Source organism: Anas acuta, chromosome 7 (genome assembly GCF_963932015.1).
Source record: "Anas acuta chromosome 7, bAnaAcu1.1, whole genome shotgun sequence".
In the NCBI taxonomy this organism is placed as follows: domain Eukaryota; kingdom Metazoa; phylum Chordata; class Aves; order Anseriformes; family Anatidae; genus Anas; species Anas acuta.
Genome location: NC_088985.1, coordinates 22380764 through 22406189, shown reverse-complemented (window position 1 = coordinate 22406189; position 25426 = coordinate 22380764). Strand labels below are relative to the sequence as shown.

General features: G+C 36.5%; 1 protein-coding gene and 1 long non-coding RNA gene across 3 annotated transcripts in view; both read left to right on the top strand.

Moving 5' to 3' along the window:
• Positions 1-22245, top strand: part of MARCHF5 (membrane associated ring-CH-type finger 5) — a 28925-nt gene extending 6680 nt beyond the window's left edge. The window contains exons 2-6 of one of the 2 annotated variants that reach the window (XM_068688112.1): positions 9604-9806; positions 14577-14677; positions 17921-18104; positions 18535-18701; positions 19903-22245. In XM_068688112.1, coding sequence (XP_068544213.1) covers positions 9604-9806; positions 14577-14677; positions 17921-18104; positions 18535-18701; positions 19903-20019 — 772 coding nt within the window. In that variant the 3' untranslated portion in view covers positions 20020-22245. Of the gene's footprint in view, positions 1-9603; positions 9807-14546; positions 14678-17920; positions 18105-18534; positions 18702-19902 lie in introns of both variants that reach the window. The other variant, XM_068688111.1, reaches the window with a different exon arrangement.
• On the top strand, positions 9815-14026 carry LOC137859245 (uncharacterized). Its single transcript, XR_011098208.1, has 2 exons — positions 9815-11875; positions 12021-14026. It is a non-coding gene; the product is annotated as an uncharacterized lncRNA (long non-coding RNA).
• Positions 22246-25426: the final 3181 nt, after the last annotated feature.

The window sequence follows — 25426 nt, the reverse complement described above, 5'->3', positions numbered from 1 at the left end:
CTTTCATCTAACATGCATTATAATTTCCATTTTGGCATCTGCTTTGATATGCTGAAGGACAAACTTAAATGTTTAAATTTAGCAGCTACTTAACAATTAACTTCTACCTGCAGGTAGGTAGCTCTGTTATTTAAATGTGAGGAAACTCCTGAGAAGCTGTTTATCCCATTTGGTACTAAAAATCTTAGTATCCCACATACATTGATTGTCAAGGCATTCAAATATTCTCATCTGCATCTAATTCACCTAAAAAGCGGTGCAAAAGACAGTTTATTGGTAGCTTCTACATAGTACTGCTTAACTGTGACCCTGTCCATGGTGTCTTACAGTGCTTGCTGAAGTTAAACCTTGTGGCACCTAACACAGGTGTATTGAGTAACTATTTTAATATATGTAACTTACAGAGAAAGGTAAATTACAAGGTTCAAATATTAAATTTGCTCTAAAAAAGTGCTACAAAACTAAAGCGATAGTGAATATGCAAGGTGTATAGGGTTTGTTTGATGCTTCTGTCATCCTAATGTGCTTCTGGTCCTACTCTGCTGCAGAGAGGGTGGGTGAAAGTGATATCACTTTCTGATGATCTTATTTTTCCTCTCTCAGCAACAGAATGAGGTGTGTGCTAGCTTGTTATAGGCTGTAATGCTCATCTTTATCCAAAGAGTGCATGACTTGCTCATTTTTACTGGCACTTGTGGCTTTCCACAAGTAAAAATAAAAAAAGGCAAATCCGTCCTCAGTGCAGAAGAATGAAGGACCCAGTCTGAAGTGGGTAAGTTATTTTAAGCAACTGCTTAATGTTTTTAAATGAAGCTAATTAAGGATGCATTAAGTGCCTAAAGGTATGGGACATATGGTTTACTAGGAGGAACAAGAGAGAGCAGTTCTTCTGTAGTCTGAAGAAAAGGGATTGTGAGGACCAAATAATAGTCTTCTAATACCTACTGAGGAGGTTATTAAAAAGATAAAACCAGGCACTTTTTGGAGATTTCTGGCAGGATGATGAGAAACGATGATCATAAATTTGAACTTGAGGCAGGGGGCAAATGATGCTGACAGCTGAGTTGTGGAATGGGATGTCCAGGGTAAGCAGTGGGTTCTCTCTGTCCACAGGGCTTTTCAGGATTCAGATGCAGAAAGCTCTGACAATGTGGTATGACTTCGTTGTTGGTTCTGCCTTGGCTGTGAGCTCTGACTAAAGATCTCTTGTGGTCTCTTGCAACCCCAATGATTCTATGATGCAAGGTCTAGATGCAATCCCAATGTATGCAGGGAGATAACCCAGCATTAGGACTCCAGTTGCAATGCATGACATGAGCAGACTATGCTGGTCATGCAGGAGATGTGCCTTGTCAAGGTATATGTATTAACAAGACAGTGTTAACACATTGCAAAGGTGGTAAATAGTAGAATTTCAGTGAGTAAAAGTAGCTGGCATTCAGTGATTTTTCTGTGTTTTTCTTTTTTTTTTTAAGAAGCCATTTGTATCTAGTCTTTTGAATCTGATCTGATTTCTTCACAATCTTTTCAGGACATAAGAATTAAAAAAAAAAAAAAAACATGATTTCAAGGTTGTAATTTCAAGGTTGTAAAAAAAGCTCCTTTATGTAGCTTTCTGATCTTGTCTCATGTTATATATGTTTCTCCTCTTCCTGGGATCTGAATACTTTGTTTAGAAGCCAATATTTTATACTGGAGTTGAAATGTGCCAGCACAAGTTAGCCTTCTGTGAAGGATATCATTACAGAAGGCCATGTGCTGAGTGCTTGTGATTGCTCTGCTGGTGAGTCATGCAGCCAGTTCTGCAGGGCACAGGGGAGAGTTACTTAATGTTATGGTCAGGCTCCTTGGAGTTTGGGTCACATTTACTCAGACTAAAGACTCTTCCAAATGTTCAGAGCCTGCCAAATTTGAGTAGCTAGCTGTTCTTGATCTAATAACTAATTAGCTAATAACTGACTTTGAGCTACTAATATAAAAAATGCCTTCTTGGAGTTTAAAAAAACATTTTGAATTGTTTTTTTTGTGATCTTTGTTTCAAATTGTTCAGTTTTTATTATAAATATTAGGAAGCTGTAAGATGGCAGGCTCTTGTAGAGCTCTTTGGTTTGCGTTCTTATACTGTTAAAAATAGAAGTTATCAACTGAGAATATAACTTCAGTAATAGCATCTATTATATAAGCTCTTGAATTCAAAGCAATTTGCTTGCTTGAAAGTCTTCCTGCCAATTTTTGCAGCTTTAGAACCCCACTTCCTATTTTTCTTCATTGGATGAACAGAACAAAAATTGCTTACCCAATTTAACCATGGAACTCTATAGGTATGTATTGTACAAGAAACTGAACGTTTCACAGTTACCTTGCCTAAGAACGGAACGTGAAGTGAACAGCCATATGTTTGGCTCTAAGTTGATGCTAATGTGTTTACTTCCAAATGTATTATGCCTAAAGACTAAATTGTATTTTCATACATTACTTGTGTGATACTGGAAAATTACTGCACGGTTGGCTTGCCCAGTGCAGACTCTAAATGGAACGTAACTGCATTTCTCCTCTTTTATCCTGTGCTTGTCACAGCACAGGTTTAATGTCAAGATGGATAAACGTTTAGATGTGTCAGCATTGATCTATTCTGTGTTGATCTATTTGTGTTGATTCTGATATGTGTAACATCTGCTTTATACATATACTACAGATTACCAGTATTACTATTTTTCTGATACGACTTCTATTCCCCTTCCCCCATATTTTACATTGTTTCATGACTTTTCTGTAGTGGAAACTTAGGTCTTTTTGAGACTGGCTGTTGTATTCAACATTCTGGCTTAAAACAGATTAAAAATATCTTGATGCTAATCTTTGAAAACAGTTAAGGCTAGTGCTTGCTTGAGGAAGCTAATAAGTAAATGTTAACCTTCTGTTATGGAAAAGTAAATCTTCCAGGAGATATGAAGGACTAATGCTTGTTATTCCTTGCTTCAGAACTTGAACGATTAAAGGTTAAATTCTTTTACGTCAACTGAACACTTGTTTAAACTTGCATCTTGTCTGATAGAGGACAAATGGGTATAGTTATTGCTCATCAAATGGCCCAGCTACTAACAGAACCATGATGAAGCATGAAGCAGTTGTGCGGTAACACCTAACCTTGGTGCATGAGCAGTGCTTCCGAGCAAGCTGCAGTAAGCAGAGTTGATTTGATGTCAAGGTTTGCCTCGACGCTAATTCGTTTAATTCTGCGATGATGTCAGAAAGCTGTTTTCTGGGAACAATGACTGGGGAAAATTTTGTATGTGTAATTAAGCAAAAGCAGTGTCTTTGTAGAGTATCAGGGCATGCTTTGAGTCTCTTTATACTAAGAAACAGCCTCCCGTGTTTTAGAGCCTCAGATTAATTTTCTGCTGCTGGCATTGGTATTTTTTCACTCAAACCTTTCCCTATGCTCTCTTTATCTGTAGTCATATAGCATTATAAGATGGAGAGCTAAATGAGTCACTTTCTGTGCATTGTTCGTGATTAAATGTTGTGGTTTTTTTTGCCAACATTCTGTATGCATTGGTTTAATTGAAGTGTCACTGTCTAGCTGGAGAGGGTATTGACTGAGCTACTGAAAGCAATGATGCAAGTAATCTGTTTCTCCCACAAAAGAGTAGAATTCAGGTCATGATGACTGTGATCAAGGGTATAGTTAAAGACACTTTTCCCAGGAGGCCTCAAAAGATTGAAGTTTGACAGATACATGGTTTCTTGTTTGCTATGCTTTTATTGTCTGGCAAGTAAATTTGATGCATTGGAAACCATGGAAACAGACAAAAACCAAAGTTTAGCACAGAAATGTGTAAAATATCCCTGGGGAGTGAGGGCTGATGTAAGAATTTAATACAGTAGATTGCAGATGAATTACAGGAAGAATAACTTTTAAATCTACTTTGAGGTTTTAAGCTGTCTTCCTTTGCTAAATCTGGCAGTGTTGATAGAACTAAGTTGTTGTTTTTTTGTTTTTTTTTTTTTTTGTTTAGTGTCAGATAACAATCCATCCTCCTTTAATCTCTTATTGGCATAAAAATCAGATAGTTGAGCTTGTCAGAAGTTGGGTGTTCTACCTTACTAGCAGGTCGTGTTATCAGTTGGAGAATGCTGTGTGTGGTCATCTTGCCATCTGGAGTTCTTGCAGCATCTTGAACACGCTAGCTGCTTTTCCTCCTTCAGACAGGGTAAATATTACTATACAAAATCTAGCTGATCTTTTTTTTACTATTTTGATTATGCATTGACATTGTGCTTTGCAGTTAGGTGCTGAGAGAAGCTGAGACATGAAACAGTGGTATTGTTACATTAGTAATATTACATATTACTGTTAGTTTTTACTTTCTAGGTTCGTCATCATTGCTGGTTTTGTCAAACAATGCTAAGAATGTTTTCCCTATAGTATACTATCTGTATTACAAGAATCTCAAATGTTTAAGGCATTGACTTAATGCTACTAAAATTCTTCAGTACATGCTATGTACACTTGACTACATGTTAAGCCATCCCATTTGAATAACATTCAAACCATTTTTCAGTTTTGGAAGTAATTCGTGTGCATGTTTTTTTTCCCCGTTTGGTTTTAGTCACTTTTTCCTTCCTCAGTCTGATGGTAAGAATCAAGTGTTACTGCCCCCTAGCAGTTGCTTAGTGTCCTAGATTGCCAGAGGTGTATGCCTAATTGCTAAAATATAATAATGTCAGCTTAATGAGTAAAAATGTTTCAGTAATAAGGTACTTATTACATGAGTAATGGTGTTGCCTGATTTACCCTTTGCACATTTTTAGGTGGGCCCTGTTTTCCATCTCCCCTTAAATAAAACAAATGTTTATAACAGTAAAGTTCTCCGTGTATGTAGAGACCCAGAGTAAGGCCACTGAGCCTTGCTGATTTCTCAAATTTTCCTTTTGAGAAAGTGAGTATGATAATAATAAGTGAAGCCCTCAAGATAATTGAATTTTGAAGTCTTTACAGAAGGCATAGGCTTGAATAACTGGTTGTAGCAGTTTAATTTGTTCTGAAGTATTTTATTTTTTACCATTAGTTTAGATTCTTTGATAAATTAGGGGCTAAAACCCAATGAGAGCTTGGAAGTGCTTAAATGTATGATAACTACATCTGTGGGGAGCTTCATGTTGAAGGTTGGTTGGAAGCAAAGGCCGTAAAGCCTTGTAAGGCACGATCCAAGCACAATAGGTGGTGGCTGGCAGTCCAAGGTTTAATTTTATCCGCAAGCTAGAAAGTTGCCAGCAGGATTCTGTGAACTGTCCTTTACTTGTATCTCTGCCTTTATATAGTGCGGTTAACTCAAGTGTAAAATATTTCTCCTTAATTGGAGCTATAATTGAGAGCATATAAATAAGTTTAAGTTGAACTTCTGGTAATCACTAGATCTTTCTGGTACACCTTCTAGCTAATTATTTTGTTTTGCTTTTATGCATTTGATTGACTGCTTATTAGGTTTTAGTCATCTGTGGACTTTTTAAAAGCTTTTTAGAACTCAGTTTAAACAATGCTGTTCAATGATTAGAGGAAGTCAGGGCCTTTATATGGATACGGGTTGTGTGGCCATATGTTAATGCCAATGTTAGCAGGGAAAGTTGAAATAGAGAATATCAAGCTGTTTTTGACAAAAGTAATACTTCTGTGGTAAAGGTTAGTTAGTATTGTTTCTAGATCTTTTTCTCAGCAGTACACCCTATCATTGATGACCAGGCAAAGCAGAATTGGATATTAGGTCATTTGACCTTTAGCAACTTCCGTTTAATATTTTACACTTTGTTTCAAGGGGACAGCATGCTTTCTAGCGGAATGATTCCAGTTGGCATATGCCTGCAATGGTGTGTTGCCTTAAAAAGGGTCAGGAGAAGTCATGATGGAGCTTCCAAGACTGGTGCCCTTGCCCTGGAATATATGTGCACTGGTACCTCACTGGACTCCTCTCTGCACTCTGAGAGTACTTGTTTTTTTCTTAGGACACTGTAAGGACTTCTAGAGTTTGATAGACAGAACTTGGCTTGAAGATGAAGTGATGTGAGGCCTGGGGAAATAGTGGTGTTCTGTCTAATTCTGCTGTAGTCTTCTTCTGCTAACCAACTTCTCCCATTGTGATATGTAGGTCTGTATGCATTGGTTCACTGTGCTGCCATTGTTATGAGCTGTTTCAGCCTTTTCACTCTTTTTGGATGTGAAATTCAATTGTGATAAGACACTCAGGCACTTACGGCTTAGCAGAATAAGGATGCTGTATTCTGATATCAAGATAAAAGCAAACTTTTGCTTCTTTGTGGAAAAGTGCTGTGCTTTATAATATGGGAGGAATGCAAAAAAAGAAATCTTAGATTTCTTGTATTTTTATGAAGGATCTGTAATGGAAGGAAAATGCTTTCTAGCTCATGGTAAGTGTGAAGTCCTGCTAAAAGTCCTAGGACAATTTTCTTCACTCAGTTCTCTGCTTTTATTTGCAGGTCCTATGTGTATGCCACTGAACGTTAGGGAAAAATTCCAAGGCTTGCAGCACTGAATACTTGGAACCAGGCTATAAACAGCTGTGCTGTCCTAGTCTCACAAGCCCTCTTTCCATTAAGTGTTGTGGACACAGGAATGTCCACTGGGCTTATGGGGCCTTACAGATTTTTGAGAACTTTTGACTGGTAGTATACAGCTAACGTTGCTCTGAAATTACTTTTTGTATTGCTTGCAGAGTCACGCCTGCCTGAAAACAAAGCTGTATCATGACTAATTCAGCTCCCACAGACTGGCAAATTTGATTTCAGTAACATGAATTAGAGCCTCTCCTTCTTGCTATTTAAGGCTCATTTGAATAAGAAAGTAACCTTTAGAAGGAGTATAACCCAGTAAAACAGGGAGCAGTCTGCCTGTATGCCTGTTGTTGTGCAGCATCTTACTGGGGTATACCTTCAAGGAGAGTGGCTTCCTTGGCAATGAACTCATGGGTTGGAGAAACCTCTTTTTAGGCAGGCCCTGGATTTCTCAATTACTCATACAATATTTGGAGTGCAGGCTCACAGGTCTTTAACACAGCTTTCTATTTATTTGCTTGCTCTTGACATGTGCAGTCTCCTGAAAGGAGTTTATCTTTGGAGAATAAAATGGACACTGAGGGAGTTATTCTCAGTCAGAATTGAATTTTTGACACTAGACAGCTTAAGATAATGGGGAGCTGAATCTAAAAGGCATTTGTAATCTTATATTCAAAGAGATTACCGGCTGGCTTTTTGTGTGTGGTGTGCTTTTTTTTTTTTTGCCAAGGAAGTATGGAAAAATACATTAGTAGTATTGATTTGGCTCTGTAGAAAGTCATCAAGGAAAAAAGGTTAGAGTTTCTATCAGAAACAATGCTTTGTTCTACCTTGTCAGCCTTTTCTGTTTTCAGGTTATCTGAGTAGCAACCTCATTCAGTAGCGAGAATCAAGGTCATATTTTATTCAGTACAAGAAAATGGAAAATCTGGCAAGAGCCAAGCTGCTTGTTTTGAGATGGTTTTATTTAGCTCTTTCTGCTACAGCTGCTGTCAATGGAAAGAGATAAAACTGATGACAAAAATACAAGGAATTTACTGTTCATTATTCATGATGTGCTATCGACTTAAGTCTGTAAAGGACTTTGTTATTCTTTTCATGGGTCTTCCAGTTTTTCAGATATGATTGCCTGGCAAGAAATTGGATGAAGCAATTAAGGAAATGATGCAGATTTTCATATTGACCTTAACAGAAAACTTGAATAGAATTTAATCTACAGGGCACTCATGGACAAATTCACTGGTTAAAATTGAAGTGCAACAAGATTATTTTCATGCTGAAATCTCATATTTGAATACACTTCAGACTTCTGTGGCTTGGTGGCATCTTGCCTTGCTGGCACCTACAGCCATAAGTAGCTCTGTTGTAAAGCTCCTGAGAAACAAAAATCTAAGTTACAAATGTAGCCTTAAATAGGATGTGGAGTGAATGAGTGAAACTTCACCTATTAATAGATCAAAGAATAAAACTGTGGAAGATGAACTATGCTATAAGTCACTTTGTATTGTTTGTTCTTACAATAAATGAGGATTTCCTTGGTATTTAAAAAAAAAAGTTAAACGTAAGAACTGGAGTTCTTTAAGAACTCCTTGATCGACTGCAATGAACCACAATATCTGTGATGCTTGGTAATACTGTCATGTCTTTGTAGTGGTTGCAGCTTTTTTATTTAGACCCCTGCAAACATAGGGCTAGTCTCTTTCCTCCGGTTCCGGAAGCCTGATGCCATTTAGGCTGCCATAGGTACTTTGAGCCACCAGGAAGGTAAACAGGTGGATTGTGTTTCACGAGGGCATAACATAAGGATTCTGGTTTAAACAGGTGTTTCAGGGAAGGGCAGAAAGGAGCTGAGTCAGACTTCACATTTACTTTGCCATTAGGATGAGCGAAACAAGTTGTAGTTTTGATCTAAGATGTCAGTCTTCAAACTGAGCAGTCTTCATAAATGTGCACTGATGCGGTTCTGGTTTCAGAGCAGAAACGTCAGGAAACTTGCATCTGCACATACTGTAATATGCTCTGTACTTACAACTGCACATGGTGACGGATCAGTTATGTTAGTTTTACTGATGTTACTGTTCAATATTGAAATTCCTTTTTTTGCAGTCTTCCCTGGAATCTGCATCCTAAATTGCATTCTTTCATGTTTGCTAATAGTAAGTGCTACAAGTTACATTATACTCTTACCCACTTGCAGCTTAATTTCAGTATATTTCCACCACTATAAATAAAAAAAAAAATTCAATGCTTTAAAACAAGCTCTTGCAAATACTGTGTAGGCCCAGTTATTCCTGTAAACAAAATATTCTTATTCTGTAGGAAAACTGTTCTAGTTCACAAACAGAATGCTACCCAAAATAGTGAGGTTTTAAAAGGAAATTGTTAGACAACATTTTGCCTTGCTTAAATTTCATCAGGCTCTAACTTGAAGCTTGAAGTATTGAAACATACTAACTGTATATCCAGGTAACTCTTCAGACAGCAGAGCTTTCCTGCTCTAGTGTTGTAGTAGTGTTTATGTACTTTGTAATTTAGTTTATATTATACAACATTGTTCTATCAAAACAAAATACTTTTTATTAAGATAAAGGAATTAATTCGGTATTTTTTCAGGTTTGTTACGTTTTATCATTTGTTAAATTTTGTCATGGAAATCCATTGGATTTAGTTTCCCAGGTAACAGACTACTGTACAGATTTTGCATTTTTAATTTTAAAACTTACAAAATCCTTTGTATGGAAGGAGATACTGATAATAAAATTTAAAAATAGAGGTTGGACTACAGTCTCAGTGCTTTTTAAGTTATAAATGACCCAAAAGATAAATTAGTAATTCAGAATGCGTTAAGCATCTACCTAGCTGTCTAATACTGTGTTAATACCAGAACAAGTCTGGTACAAAATACTTGCTTTTTTGGTGATTAAGCATGAAGCAACAGAAATCATTTCTTGTTAAATATTTTCTAAAACTGCATGTGAAAGTTTAAGCACTTAAAAGTAGCAAAAATCTTTTTTTTCCTTCCTTTAATTTCAGAAGCTGCTGGGTTTGTTTTGCTACCGATGAGGATGATCGGACAGCAGAGTGGGTGAGACCTTGCAGGTGCAGGGGCTCCACGAAATGGGTTCATCAAACTTGCCTACAGCGCTGGGTGGATGAAAAGCAAAGAGGAAACAGTACTGCTAGAGTTGCTTGTCCTCAGTGCAATGCAGAATATTTAATAGTATTTCCAAAGCTAGGTAAGACATATATCATTTAAATTTAAACATAATGTAATTGATTGTTTCTGCATGTTGTTCTTAATTTTTTGCCTTTTTATGCTCAGAGTCAATTCTATTGGAAACTTCTCTAGTCCATTTTCCAGACAAGAAACATCGTATTCTGCTTACATCATATTTGATGGCTTAGTTAAATATCTCCTGCAAATTTTGGATATGTTCAACTTAGGTATAGTACTAAGTCTTACAGGTGACTGACCTATAATTAAATGTATGGTTTTGTGATTTCTTTCCCCATTGTTGAGCAGAGTGGGGACTTCTTTCACCAATTTCCATTAGGACATAAACACCTTCCCCCTCCTTTTTTTTTTCCTCAGCATGCAGAGAAACTGTTATAAAAAGAAATGCGTAAGAAGAAACCTTACTGGGCAGCCTGTTGCACTACCTGAAAAACATTTTTACTTTGTTCAGGAAGTATTCCTGAGTGAATCTTAATATAGATATTCTGCCTCTTGAATATATATCTTGTTGCTGGGCACTGCTGTAGATCTGTTCATCAAGGTGGAACAAAAAGTTGGAGATCGTCTTCTAGAGTCTACTCACCTGAGCAGCCAACTAGGACTCTGCCACAATATGGGGCAAACATTTAAAATCAGTTATTGCTTTTATTCCATTGGACCCCCATTTGCCCATATGTTATACAAGGTATATTGAGCAGGGCAAGAGAATAAAATGTTGCCCTGAGTAACTGATACAGTAATTTCATTCTCCTTTCCCACATACGGAAATACATGAATAATTATTGTTGTCACACACAGCGTCCTTTACTATATTTCATGTTCAATGTGGGGCTAAGATGAATGGGGCAGTTCATAGTCAACAATAATGCTGTTCCAGTCAATTTTCTATTTTGCTGTTGTCTTTTCATCACCGTAGCAGCTGAAAACTTCAATTTTGATCAAAAGTATAACCGCTTGTTACACGTTGTTATAGCATGTGTCTATAGCCACTTAAAGGATTTTGAAGTAAGACTTCATAAGATTTTATTTCTGTAATGAAACAATTGAAAATGACTTGAATTGTAAGTTCTTAGGGATAGGACCTCTTCTCTGTTAGTATAAGGGCTGAAAATATTAAGGTGTGAGGGAACCTTTGAGTACTCACACATTGCCAGGGGGAAAGAAAATATGGACTAGTATACTGGTGATAATCAAGAAAACAAAACAGCGTAACTTACTACCATGTTATTCATATATCAGTCCCCAAGTCAGCTTTGCTATAAGGATAAGGTAGAGAGGAATCAATTTTCATTATGGAGAAGGCATCAAGTGATGATAAATTAGCATTACCTTGGGGAGTGGAACTGGGGGGGAGCGTGAAGGGGAATTTTGATTACTGGACACTGAAAATGTGCCACAAACGTGAAGCTGTTTATGTGAGATGCATGAAGCTGTTTATGTGCAATGCATTCACATCTTACTTTGGCAATGGGCAGAAGGGAAAACAACTGTAGTTTGGAGAAGAAGTGTACACAAACAGGCATTTTCATTTGTTCTTGTAATTTGTGGCATACTTTCTTTATTTGGGAGCTAAGTTTCCTAGATACTAACATCTCTACTTCTGATAAAGCTGGCCTGAAATTCTTGTATGAGACTGTTCAGCTCTTGCATGCAGGTTTCTTGGAGTCTTTTGATATAGTTTCCCTCACGCTATCAGCTTTTTCATGGTAAAGATGAAAGGGGCATAAAATTTCAGATGTCTTATGTAATGTTACACAAGTTCATAGCAGAGCCGGAGAATGATTTTGTGTTCATCAATGCTTAGTTATGAGCTCAAGTCCTTAAGCAAGTGAGACAGTTGTGCCCTTTTTCAGCTCTTTTTAGTAACCCAGAACTGTTACATCACAACTCAACTACAAGTCAATCAAGGTCACATCAGGCAGAGTTAGGACGCTAGGATATTTTCCTGCAGTCTTGCCAGTAGCCCCCTCTCTGTGCCATAACATTTGAAGACATTACTAGTCATACAACTCAAAACAAACAAAAAAAGGTTGCTAGAGTAGATGTTGCATCTAACCAAGTTTCCATGAGGTGGCATGGTTCAAAAGCTTACTTACATTAAGACCTCTCTAATATACTGCTGGAAACACTTCTGAAAATAGGTGTCTGTGAAAGGCACCTAACACAGCATTTTTAAAGATAATGTAATTGGCATAGATATCAATTTAAACATTAGCTATTATCTTTAAATAACAGTGTAAATCTAATGTATTTACCAAATCAAAACAACCCCCCTCTTAGTCACTATCTTCATGTTATAATTCCAATTAAAATTTAATAGGGCATACTGTTTTTAGAGATTGGTAATAACCATGTTATTAATAGGTGTTCTTAATTACATAAGAAAATATTGCTTCCTCTTCAAAAAAAAAAAAACAAAAAACACCTGCTTAAAACCTACCTATCTTTTAGATAATTATTTCAGCTTAATAAGAAGAAAACCAGTCCTGGCAGAAAAGGCACTGTTAAAATGCAATTGTTTTTACCACACTGAAAATCATTGACATACATGTTAAAGAAAAAAGTACAAAATACAAAAGTGTTATTAAATTTCTACTTCCCTAAGTACCATCCTAAAAGATGGTGTTTGCCTTTCTTTCTTGCTACTTTTTCCCTGAAGGGCTAACTAAAACATACATGTATTTTTTCTAGTCTTTTCTCAAACTTCTATACCTAATCTGTAGCTAATTACTTCCTTTTGTGATTAGGATTAGTAGGTGCAATTTGTTAATATTTTTGTCTTAGACTTATGCTGTTGCACTACCACTTTGCCGGTATGTATAAGGCAAGCTTCAGTGCTTTGTGTTTGCCCTTTAAGACTCACTCAATATGATGGTTGTTTTTTGGAGTCTCATGTCTTCACCTCCTTCAAAATAACATAAGCTTTCTGAATAGTGCAACTCAGCATTTTCAGAGACTGTGGGAAGCAGTCAAGATGTGTCAACTACTGTGTATTTAGTATTTGTAGTTATGGCCTTGTTGCTACTTCAATACATCGATAGATAGCCCAGCAATCTTTTAAGTCTGGAAAATTAAACATAACTGTTAATACAATTGAACTGCTTGTTTGACATCTCTGTATTTTAAGTAAAGTGTTCCTACTTCAAAAACCCTTTAATTTTGATACCTATTCAAAAACAAATTGTTTGGCTTGAGAATAAATTATCTCTGTAATTACACTTTGTCAGCTACTTAAGAACTAATTTACATTGGTTGGTGTATTTGAAGCAGGGTGCTGGTGAGGTTTTTTCTGTCTTACATGCCACAAGGGAAGATGCTTCCTGCCTTTAAAACTAGAGCTTTTTTTTACTAAAAGAACACGTTCTACTAGAAGCTGCATGCAAAGGTAGCTAATTTAAAGTACATGAGTAGTAGGGTAAAGACATGAGGCTCCAGCAGAACTGGATTAGCAAGTTAAATAAGCACAGTTCTGCCCAAGTTAGTTACTCAGCACTGCCTGCTGGACAGATACATAACTTAGCCATATGTACAATTACTTCTGCCAAGCCTGCATGTATGCTAGATTGTGTTTAAATTGCAGGTCTTGAGTATAACATTTGCACAGTTAAAAAAAAAAAAAAAGTTGCAATCCTTGTATGAAGTCTCTGGATGCTACTGCTGTACAAATAGTATGCAAAAAAAAAAAAGTAGAAGGTATCTAACAGGAAAAATTAACGTGTATGAACTGGAGGAGGAAGTCTTTATGTAGAATCATGTCCACAGCATAGTGAGAAGTGTGCACAAGTAGTCAACAGCTATGTTTACTTTGTGACAAGGTATATAATACATCCTGAAGTCCTTGTTTTAAAACATGAAATGAAAATAGTACTTTTCTGCTGATGCTGATAAGTTTGACAAATACAAAAGAAGTGTGGAATGTGATCATGGTGACAACCTTTCTCACTTTCACACATACCTTCTAGACTCTTCAAATTTTGACTTTTGCTTTGCTGATTCTCATGCAGTCTTACAAAGAAAAGCTGTGAACGTGCCCCAGCTTATCTCAAAGTTAGGGTAATATATTGCTCTGCGCAAGTCCTGGAAATAGCAGCTGTCCATGAACAAAATGAACTCTATTCGTGCGTTGTTGTCAAAGGCACTAAATAACCCAGGAAGAGGTTTTTTCCTCCAATATTTGAGAGGTCATCTTGTTTTAAAAAAAAAAAAAAAAAAAAAAAGAAACTGAATGCAATCCAACTCTTTCCAGTGGAAGGAATCTTTTATCTTGGCTGCTACTTCTTGCTGTGGAGTAGGATGACGTTTAGTGACAACATTCTTATGCTGATCTTTGACAGCTTCACCTAGGGAGTACACTTTAACTGATTGGTAGTTTTTCCTTTTGAAAACTAAAGTATTTTAACAAAAAAGCCATTAAGACTAAAACGACTTCTACAAAAAAAAAATGATTTTGATTCAACATGCACAAAGGGAGCTAAGTCAATTCTAGCAGTGTAAATTAGTCAGTGCTGTAAGGAGTGTATTTATCCCTCAGAAGATGTTGCTATGAATGAAATGGTAGGTAGAAATAAATTGCAAGTTTAGCTAAGTAGCTTTTTACCTGTACGTTCTCATAAGTAGCACATGTGGGATGTCAGATTCATGTTTTGCCTAGTTTGAGCTTTTCTGTCAGTGACAGATGCTGAGAGCTTTCTTTAGTATGCTTATACATACATCTTGAAATCTTACTTTTCCTCTGTCATAGGTCCAGTTGTTTACGTTTTGGATCTTGCAGATCGTCTGATCTCAAAGGCATGTCCGTTTGCTGCAGCTGGAATAATGGTGGGCTCTATATACTGGACAGCAGTTACGTATGGAGCTGTGACAGTGATGCAGGTACACATCTATTCCCCATTTCTAGATCTTACCAGTCTTTAAAAGCAAGGCTTTTAAAATAAAAACTTAGTTAATTAGAACTCCTTTCTTTTGTTAGAATTACATTAAATATTAGCTTAAAATATTAAAAATGATTAAAGCAGCTAAAGCATGTGGTTAGCAAATAAATTTAGGACAGGTTGATAGAAAGCTTTTTGCTTTTTAACTGATCATACTCTATCAAGCCAAGTATGCCTGTTCAAATTGGGTGCACAGTCTATACCTAAGAAACTTCATTACTTCTGCTCTGCTTGTGACAGGCTGGTGAACCCACTTCCATTCTCAAAGAAATGCTATTAGTGCCAGACAACTAGTAATGAGTAGGCAACTCCTATTTTTCCATTTCGTTGGAAATGGAGTGATTTTATTTTTCTGCAGATAAAGAAAGTAATTTTGCTAGTAGCATTCAAAGGGCTGACAGTGAATTTTTCGGTCTTAGCTCTCCTTTGTTATGTGACGGAAAATGTGCATGCTCTGAATGATGCAATTGATGCATACACAACAAATGCAGACCACTTCAGATTAAGAGTATGTTTTCATTATTCAGATTATCTAGTTAATTGATAAGACTGTCCTACTTCTGTTCTTGAGACCTTGCTACTTGAATATAAAAATGATGTTGACAGGTGCTGGACTATTAACTATTGTTCACAGCTATCCTAGTTCAACTGAAAGACAACTTTTCATAGACTGGCAGGACCTTTGTTACCATTTTAGTTGATACCTGCGTCTATAGCCCATAACCTTTGTTTTGCCTGAAAGCGTAGAAGTACTTCTGAAATCTAGTTGTACATAGATTGTACAATAAATGTATCTGTATGCTTAGGTATTACAGTACACAATTGTAGCTTAGTTTACATATACAACCTAGTGCTTATCCATTTAAGTCACGTGGCCCTACTGTTTCTTGGACTGTGTGGTACTGCCATGCAGTTCAAATTGCTCCATCTCAAGACTGTGTGCTATTTGCCTTTGTTTGTACATGACCTCATAGCAAAAATGTATGTGATAACCAGTTGAACTGGAGCCCAAATGAGCTGATGTGGTCTCCCTGGTACCAGCGTCAAGTGGCTGCACAAAAGTTACACAAAATGACTTTCAACACCTCCTCCAAAGGAGGCCCCTTACAGGGCCACTGCAAGCAACTATATTAATAAAAATGTAATTTAGTGAAACGTACTAGTCCTTATCTCGTTGCACTCTGGGCCTTTTTCTACAGGAACTTTTATGATCTATGTAGCTTCTCTAGAACTACATAACCAAATGGAAAAATAAATACTTCTTTCTGTAATTGCTTTGCTTTTGAAATGAGATTCTGGCCTTAAGCAATGGCAAGTTGTGGGTCTAGCTGAGCAATCACATGGTTACAACTTGACACCTACAGCAATTCAGAAAGCTGGTTAAATTTTGGGTTTGAAGAATTAACTTTCTTCTTCTGGTTTAATTTTTTTGATCATATGAATGATATGCTGTCTAATAACTCATTTTTTGCTTTTAATGAAGGATGTTAAACTAGGAGAAGAGGGAACTGTTCTATTCCTTTCCCACTCCAAATTTGCTAGGTTTAATACAATTTCTGTCCTGATGCATTCCAGACCTTTTCCTTCAGTTGAAGGGCCGGAGAAGCACAAAAGCTCTTCTTATAGATTAAGCTTCAGATGGAGAAACAGGGTTGACATTGTGACTTCAGATGTAGGTCTAGTCAGTAACAAATTGTACAAGGTTACTGAAAACAGAAAAATAGTAATTTAAAGTAAAAAAGATAGTGAGGCTTTTTAGCATGGAGGTCTATTAAGGAGAAGGATAACATTAGACATCACATTTTGGGTTGAGAAAGGTAAGAAGCTGGAAGAAAAATGCTGAATACTTTTTTGAATGAATAATCTTTTGGTGGCAACAATACTGGTTATGCCTATTTTTAGAAGTTGTGGTAAAGAATATAGAACTTCCTGTTCTACAAGAGTAAGATGGAATGCTTTTCAAAGAAAGGTGTGGTGTTGCACGCCAGTTAAGTTGCTCAGCTCTACCATGCTACTTTCTTACTCTCCTTCCTCAAAAGAACAGGGGGAGATGATGAGAAAAAAGGCTCGTGGGTTGGGATAAGGACATGGAGATCCCTTACTAATTGGTGTCATGGGTAAGACAGACTCAGCAGAGGCAGTTTAATGTAATTGCCTGTTGCTAACAGACAAGAGCAGTGAGAAACTAAAAGCAAACTGAAAACACCTCGTTCCCCATCCACATTCTTCTACTTTTTTTCCCTCCAAGCAGTGCAGGGGAATGGGGGCTGCAGGCAGTCCACGTCACTTCATTTCCACAGCTCCTTCATGGTCACTCTTCATGGCCCATGTTCCACGTGCAGTCCCTCCCACAGGATGGTGTCCCTCCCAAACTGATCCTGCGTGGACTTCCCACAGCTCTTCAAGAGCTTTCCTTTTTTCTTTTTTGTTCTCAGCCCTGTTAGATTCACTTACTTTTTTGAAAGAGAATTTTTTTTAAACTATCACGTACTCTTGTGTTGCAGTTGTAATTTGTAAGTTTTAGGCTGCAAATGCTAAGTTTTCTTCATATGTCGGAAGAATAGTTTAGTACATAGTAATAACTGTTCTTCAAAATTATAGCATTAACCACATGTAAAACTGAGTAATGTACAAGTGAAACTTGCAGCTATTTCCACTACAATGGAAAATAATGTACCTCTTACTGAATTGTCTAGAGAAGCAATAACTTTTATTACTGTGGTCTCTTGCATAAGGTTTTCCTAAGTAACATTCTGACTAAAACATTCTGAAATACTTGGCTATCAATTTGTCCTTTCATAAGCAACACACAATCAGTTTGACTGCAGAATTAGTGATTCGCAATATGGTCAGTTCTATGCATTTTGGGAAGCTTTTTGTTTTTGTATTTTAAATATTTGTCTTCACTCAAATGCAGATGCACATGAAACCTTTCTTAAGATCGTAGGGATCTGTATTTCAGGTCTCAACAAGATTAATGATTTGTTAACTGGGGCTAGTAGCTTGCTCACCTGCATTATGCTTGATAAGTAACCACAGGTGCAAAGGGAAAACTAAGTGCATTAGGTAGAACAGTGGGGTTTTTGTTAACTTGATGTGTGGGCAGTCCTCCAAAAAAGAAAAGACTTATTTTAAGTTGTTTTCTGTTCATTTCTGTTTGTCCACATATATATGTATTTACCAGGTTGTGGGTCACAAAGAAGGTCTTGATGTCATGGAGAGAGCAGATCCTTTATTTCTTTTGATTGGACTTCCCACTATTCCAGTTATGCTAATACTGGGCAAGATGATTCGCTGGGAGGACTATGTGCTCAGACTGTGGCGCAAATACTCTAATAAACTCCAAATTTTGAACAGCATATTTCCAGGTAATATGATTATAAATTTAAAAGGAAATATCAAGCTTGAGTTTGCCCCTCTAGGAGATGGAGATAAGTCATGTTTTGCCATTCTTAATTGAAGGTGATGGTACCTTCCATCTGTTATGTTCAGTTTATTTGGATTGTGTTTGTATAGTATTTAGCAGGGAAGGAAGAGCAATAAGAGCAGGAGCGTGGTTTCAGTTAAGGCCTTAGTAATGAAACAAGCTACTGAAAATCTTGGCTTCATTTTTGAAAGTAAAAATTAATGCAGTCATTTAATTTAAATGTAATATTCACTGAAAAGGTTAGTTCTCAAGGTAACTGAACTGAATAATGAAGTTGGTGGGCTGTAGATTTATGATGAAGCAGAGGGAGGGCTGTGCTATTCAAGGCAGTGGCTGTATATAATCTTTTCTTTCCCTACTCATCCCTTTAGGCATTGGATGTCCTGTTCCTCGTATTCCAGCAGAGGCCAACCCTTTGGCCGATCACGTCTCTGCTACACGTATTCTATGTGGAGCTCTAGTTTTCCCTACTATTGCCACAATAGTTGGCAAGCTGATGTTCAGCAGTGTTAACTCAAATTTACAAAGGACAATCTTGGTAAGATTCAGTATTGTTTGATTCACAATTATAATATGGGAATAGGAAGTGTTGAGGAGGGAGGGAGGAAAATAAAAAGCCTAAGTTGAGCTAGGACTTGAAAGTGGCATTTGATTAAGGGTGGACAGATGTTTTATTCTTTTAAAGCTGTCTGTCTTAGCAGTAGGCAAGCATCATGTGTGAAAGACTTCTTTCCTCCTATGACTGAAACTAATCTCTCCTGGTCAAGGCTGAAACCTATATCTGGTACTGTGCTAGGCAGTTCTTAACAGTAATTAAGGGTGATAATGAAGATGAGGACCCAGTATCTTCTAAGAAGAAGTTCTGTAAGGGAAGACTGGGGTTTACATTCCCAACCTTTCTGTATTAACTTGTGTTTACTCTAAGAATATTTTTAATTTATTTTAATAAGAGGGGAAAGATAAACTCTCCATAGAACTGGAATGGAGGTAGAAAAGGAGAGGACAAATCTTTCTATGTGAATAACCTCTCTGGTTTGCCTCCTTTTCAGAGGAAGCAGATGCAGTTTAATAAACTGGTATCACTGGTTGATTTGACTATCACTTCAGTCCCCTTTTTTTCCCAATTCTAACGTGTCTTCCCAACTCTAACCCGTCTGCCATATGTTAGACACAGTAATACTACAACCAGTCATGCAGACTAAAGGCTTCTTAATGTCTCTTCTCACTTTAACCTATGTTCGTCTCAATTCTTTAAAACTTAAAAAAAATAAAATAAAATCTGATTTGCAAAAAAAAAAAAGTTTACTTCACTCCATGCTTGCCTTTGGCAAGTGGTGTCTTTCACAGCTTTGATTATGGAAAGGTATTGTCCTTTGTGCCATCTATAATATATTCAGAGAAGGGAGGAAAGCAGATGTCTATCTGGTTTACTTTGTTCTTTAAATAGGATAGATTTTGACTTCTAGAATACTTGTCAAACTCTAAGAAATAAGAGCTTTCAAAAGGATCTATAGGTCTGGTTTGTAATCCCTTATATATAACCTGAACCTCTGCAGTACTGCATTGTGACTGAAAACTTGGTCTGTTGTAATCATTTGAAATTGTTCTAATTAGCGGAACTTCAAAAGAAAATGCTATTTGGTTGGAAAAGAAGCTTTCTTTAACAAGAATTTTTTGCAAAGAGCATTGCAACGATATGATTTTGAAAACCTACAACATTCAGTATCTCTTTATTTCAGGGTGGAATTGCTTTTGTTGCTATAAAAGGAGCTTTTAAGGTTTACTTCAAACAGCAACAGTATTTGCGCCAAGCTCACCGCAAAATCTTAAATTATCCTGAGCAAGAAGGTGCATAAAGCTGTGATCTTCTGATGTCGTACAGTCTCACCTAACAAGTTTCCATGTTGTATTGGTTCCATCATTATTGCACAGTAGTGGAGAATTGTGATAAGTTGCTGCTCCTATTTTTTTTTTCTTTAAGTATAATAAAGCACTGTCATATGGCAGGATAAATCTTTTCAGAAACCACTGAACCTAAGAATGTGACTTGCTTTCATTATTTTTGGGTATTTCTCATGGGCAACAGGATTCTGAAACAGGTTGTTCTGAAACAGCCAATATGCTGAATGGGGGGGAAAAAATAGTATTGACTACAGAATAAAAACACTTTAAATTGTGTAGTTAATGTAGGCCTCATCCAGATGCCTTTTTCTACTGTTTTCCCACCCAGGCTATTATCCATTTCAGCACTTCACACAATGAAGGGACTTTTTTCTTTTGTTTAGAAAAAGAAATGTGAGTCATTACTAAGGAGAAGTAATTGTGGGACGTTGGTCAATAAAGATTTTTTTTTGCTGGTGTGAAACAGGGAGTGCGCAATACTCAAATGGCTGGCCAGAGACAGCAGAAGACAGGTAACTGCAGGACTTATGTCAGCTTCAGTCACCTAAGTACTAGTTGTCAAAATTAGCATGGTTTCCAGGTGACTCTTATTGCTGATAATTTTTACTGTCCTGTTGTATCTTCTGCAGTGCCTAGTGTCACTTTCTCATGGCCTTTTTTTTACTGTTTTGTAACTGGTACTGGATAGCTTTTGTTTGTTTTCCCCTTCACAGTAAAATAATCACATGGGAAGTGAATTTCAGCTGCTTATTTGCTAGTTAAGTATTAGAGTAATTGTTTAGTTCTCATGTTCCTTTTGATTATGTAAGCATCTGTACAAGTGAAAAGAATTGCAGAAATGTGAGGAAACATTGAACACTACAGCCACATTTAGAAGGAAGCTGTCAGTTTAAACTTCCAGTTCTGGGTGCACACATCAGCTCCTGTATATAGATTGGACTCTTCTCTGCCCAAGCCAGCTGCAGTGGAAGGATAGTCAGGAACACAGGCTGGTGGAGGGTGACACTACACTTTGGTTCCCTAACTTGAGTATACTACGTACCAGCAGGTTAGACAGTTTAAGACAACTTGAACCCATTCTGTAGAGAACAAAAGATAAATCTTAAATGTGTAATAACCTAAGTTAATTTATTTATACAGTAAGTTCTACTGTTACAGTATGTTTGAAGTAGCCTGCTGAGGGAGACATTAGCACTTCAGTTATTTGATGTATTTATAAACTTCAACAGAAATTAACTGTTTTGTGAAGTTAAATTTTGACAAACATAGTATGGCCATTTAATATTCATCTCAAACCTAACCTAGATTTAGTACCTGGAGTTTTCTCTACAACAACTTGTTTTTTCTCAGTTTACTTTCTCGTTCATAATAGTACATCAAATGCATGGAGGCAGGTTTAAAAAAAAAAAAAAGAAAACAATTTAAAAAAAACTTAGTGGAAGTATTCATAAGTAAATATTTCTTTTCACCAGAAACAAAGTAAATGCAGAGTGAACTTCATATTTGATTGCAATAATGTATCTTAAAGAAATTCAAAATATGGTACCTTTTCTATAGTATGATTTGTCTTAAATACTGAGATGTAATATTTTAGAACTGTATAGAAATGTATATAATGGCCACCTAGTATTGAAAAAAACTACAGGTATTGAAAATTATATATTCAATCCATATCAAATACTTCAAGGTTCTTGCTGTAACTGAAGAATTACTATCATCTTGTAAGGCTGCTGATTATATTTGTCTTAGTGGGCTCACTTTTATATAAACTTTAAATAGAGTAGCAACCTCTGCAAGTTGCTGCTTTCTGTAAAATAGTCTTGAAACAATGTAATACATATTTGTTACAGAATTCCTCATTTCGAGAAAACAGCTTTTCAGTGGTCTTCACTGTATATATTTCCAGACAATTTATTACTGTTTTTTAAAGTTTCTTGAAGAATTGAATGATGCAAATTAGCGGTCTTGAAACTTGTTCTATGGGAAAGGTCATTGTCTTTGCTGAAAATTGAAACTATTGTAAAAAAAAAAAAAATTGCAAAAAATACTGTATGGATTATAAAATGATTTAAACTGAGTAGCAGATGGTCATTACTTTGGTTACTATGTTGTAAATCTTGTTTTTGGTATTGCAAATTACAGTTATGTTGAATTAGGTTGAATAAATATTTTTTACACTCCCCAGTGTATTTCGTGAGTTGAACAAAAGCCTACAGCAAAACTACTGAATGGAAAATGTTGTGTGGTAATGCGTTCCTAAAGATTTATGTAGTAAATTTAAGTTGATAGCCCAAAGAAATACCTTGAGGTAAAGGAAAAATTACTTTGAGTCTTTAAGCTCATACTGAAATTTACAATATATCTTTCCCCCTTGTAGTGACTAATTAAACAACATAGGGGAATGCATTTCTCAAACATCGAAAGCAAACTAATCGTTGCAACATGAAGGGCCTCTGGTAATACAAAACTGGGATTGGGAGTTACTGGATATCTCTGGGTTGGCTGATGTACTGAGTTTATTTGGGGAATACACTGATCCCTTTTCATTGATGAAATTGATCATATTGGCTGCAGGAAGGATTTTTTTCACTAATGGTTAATTTATGTCCCCTTACCTTCAGAGAAGGAGTATTAAATGTTATCTAGCATTCCTCAGTGTACATTCTTATCTTGAACTTGGTTTCTCTTCTATTACATCAACATTTATGCAAGAACTGAGCCATAATTATGTAAATTATTATGGGCAATTATATAATTTCCCATAATGTTTCTCCTCTTCACCTCCTATATTAAACACTTAGATTCAGATGGGGTCCTACTATACTTTTTCAATATTTTAGTTTGAATTATTTTTTTCCTTCATTCTTTACCTTGCAAAAGCTATATTCGCAACTGTTTCCTTGTGCTGCCTAGTTTGAAATATTAATTCCCTCAGCTTCTGGAGTGTTTTCTCAAAAACTGGTGGTCTCCCTTGACTATCAGAGAGGGATCCAACAATGTTGCTAGTTAAGACCTCTCTCTAGGGAAGTACTTAGAACAGGTCTGTACTTGTATGAAAAACAGTGCAGGGATGTTGTTGACTACAGAGTTGGCAACATCTGCCAACATCTGAGGACACAACTCACTGTAAATATGCCACAGAAATTCTAGTCAGTGGCAGCTGTGAGGTTCCCCTTTTTTTTTTTTTTTTTTTTTTTTTTTTTTTTTTTAATCCATGGTGTGGAACTCGGACAACTGGTTGTGGAGTAGGTGTTTGAGGGTCCAGATACCTGGAGTAGTTTAGCTTCTTTTTAGAGTTTTTAACAACAGATAACTGTGTCCTTCGCATGGTGGTCTTGTTTTTTTTTGTTTTGTTTTTTTTTTTTTTAACTGATGGAGATAACTGGGAGCCCTTTGGAACCCTATGTCTGATATTCTACGTCCGTGTGGTTTGCTATTCTAGTTTTCTTTTTTGAAGAACTAGGATTAAATTTATTTACTGAATCACTAAGGCTATGTTCTCATCAGAAATGCAGTGCTAACAATTACTGCTTCCTGCTTTTAAGTATAAATGCTAGTTTCACTAACATGGCTGGCTTTGGAATTCTGTTCTAGTAGGCAACTGTGGTCAAAACTTCTTTTTAAAAACTTCTTTTAAAAGTACATTGGGGAGGAATAACAGAAGAATGTATGCAATCTCATCATAGGTCAAAGCTAGGAAATCCTGAAATTCTGAAAGTCTTAACAATTGTCCTCATCAACAGCTTCTTTACTCTGCATCCTTGCAAAGACACTCTTCTGTTCTATACAGTGTAACACAGAACTTAATATTTAAGCCCCCCATTTCCTCTCATGCAGTTTGAGAAATGGCATTTAAATTGGAGGGGGTTCTGTTTTGGCATGAGTGTTATCTATAATCTTAATTTTCTTCCTGTTTTTCTCCCAAAACGTAGGTCTGTGTGGGGCTATTTGATTGAGGTGGCAGTTGTGACAGTTAACTAAACGCATTAGAAAGCTTAAGAGAAGAGCTGCTTATGGAAACTAGCCTTTGTACTGGGTTTTCTCAAATTTTTAATTTCAGCCTGTGAATGAATAAATCTTACTGAAAATTTCCTTGTCTGTAGTTATGGATATGTAAACAGCAATATATTAGAAAATGGTTGTGGCTGGGACTGAAACAACAACATAATCCATCCCATTGCCTTGAGACAGGATCAATTCTATTTACAGTATTGTCAACAAAACAGAACTTAATGCAGGCAGTATTTAAGATAACCTGAAACCATTAAGGTAATGCAGTGTTAAAAAAAACATTAAGGCACTGCAGTGCTAATTGTCTACTTTAATCTAAATGGCTTAATTTCTTTTAACACTGGAGAAATTTAGCTATTAACACCTTGCTTACTTCTACATCAGTTTCCCTGAACTGACACCTTTTGACTCTTCAATTAACGTGACTTATTGGCAGCTTACTTGTTTCTACTTCTTTACGGGGTGATGGTGGTAATTCAAATGCTTCAAGAAACTGTACGTGCTCTTTGAAATTTAACTTCATGATGTAAATACATACTCTTCTTGTATGAATACATACTCTTCTTGTATGCACAGAGACTACACCACTGTATCTGGCAGTACATCATCCTCATCAGCGCAGAGCCTCTCAGTATCTGAACTGCCATATTTTAGCCCTGTTGATTGCAAAAGGCATGTTTTTTCCTCCTACTCGCACACGCTTACTGTGATTTTGGGAAAGATTCTCACTGAAACCTTTCTCAGTAAATCTTGGCATAATCTGGGAAATCAGAAACTAGCATTCCTTATCAAATAGGTTCAGTTCTTGTAGATGTTGAGGCCAAGACTTTTCTTCACGGCTGTTTAGCAGGCTGCTCTATTTGAATGTGCTGTAAAAAAATAGAAATATTTGTGCCAAAGGTTGCCCTGTATTTCAACTATTCAAGATCCTTCTGCTTTATTAATTCATGGAAATTTAAGGTGAGCTTTGTTTTTAGGGCTTATTCAAGAACTCAAGTAATATAGCTAGCTTTCCAGAAAGGCAACAGTGAAAAGGTGTGTGCAAATAAAACATTACTGCAAGTGAAAAAAGTCTTATGTGCTATGGAATATTCTGTAAACAGGGGTAGACTATATCATTAGATCACAGCCTCCCCCTACGTCCAAGTTTGAAGGCACATGGCCTCTTTGTTCTTGCCAGTTAGTTATTCATATGCTCTGGATACTTAATTGTGTTTGCACCTCTGAGTATTATAAGCACAAAGGAGTTATTTCTGGTTGTGCCATACTAAGTACTTCAGTAGAAAAAATTCCATTCTGGAACCACTAAAAGCAAATAGTAGACATGACTTGAAACTGCCTCAACTAAAC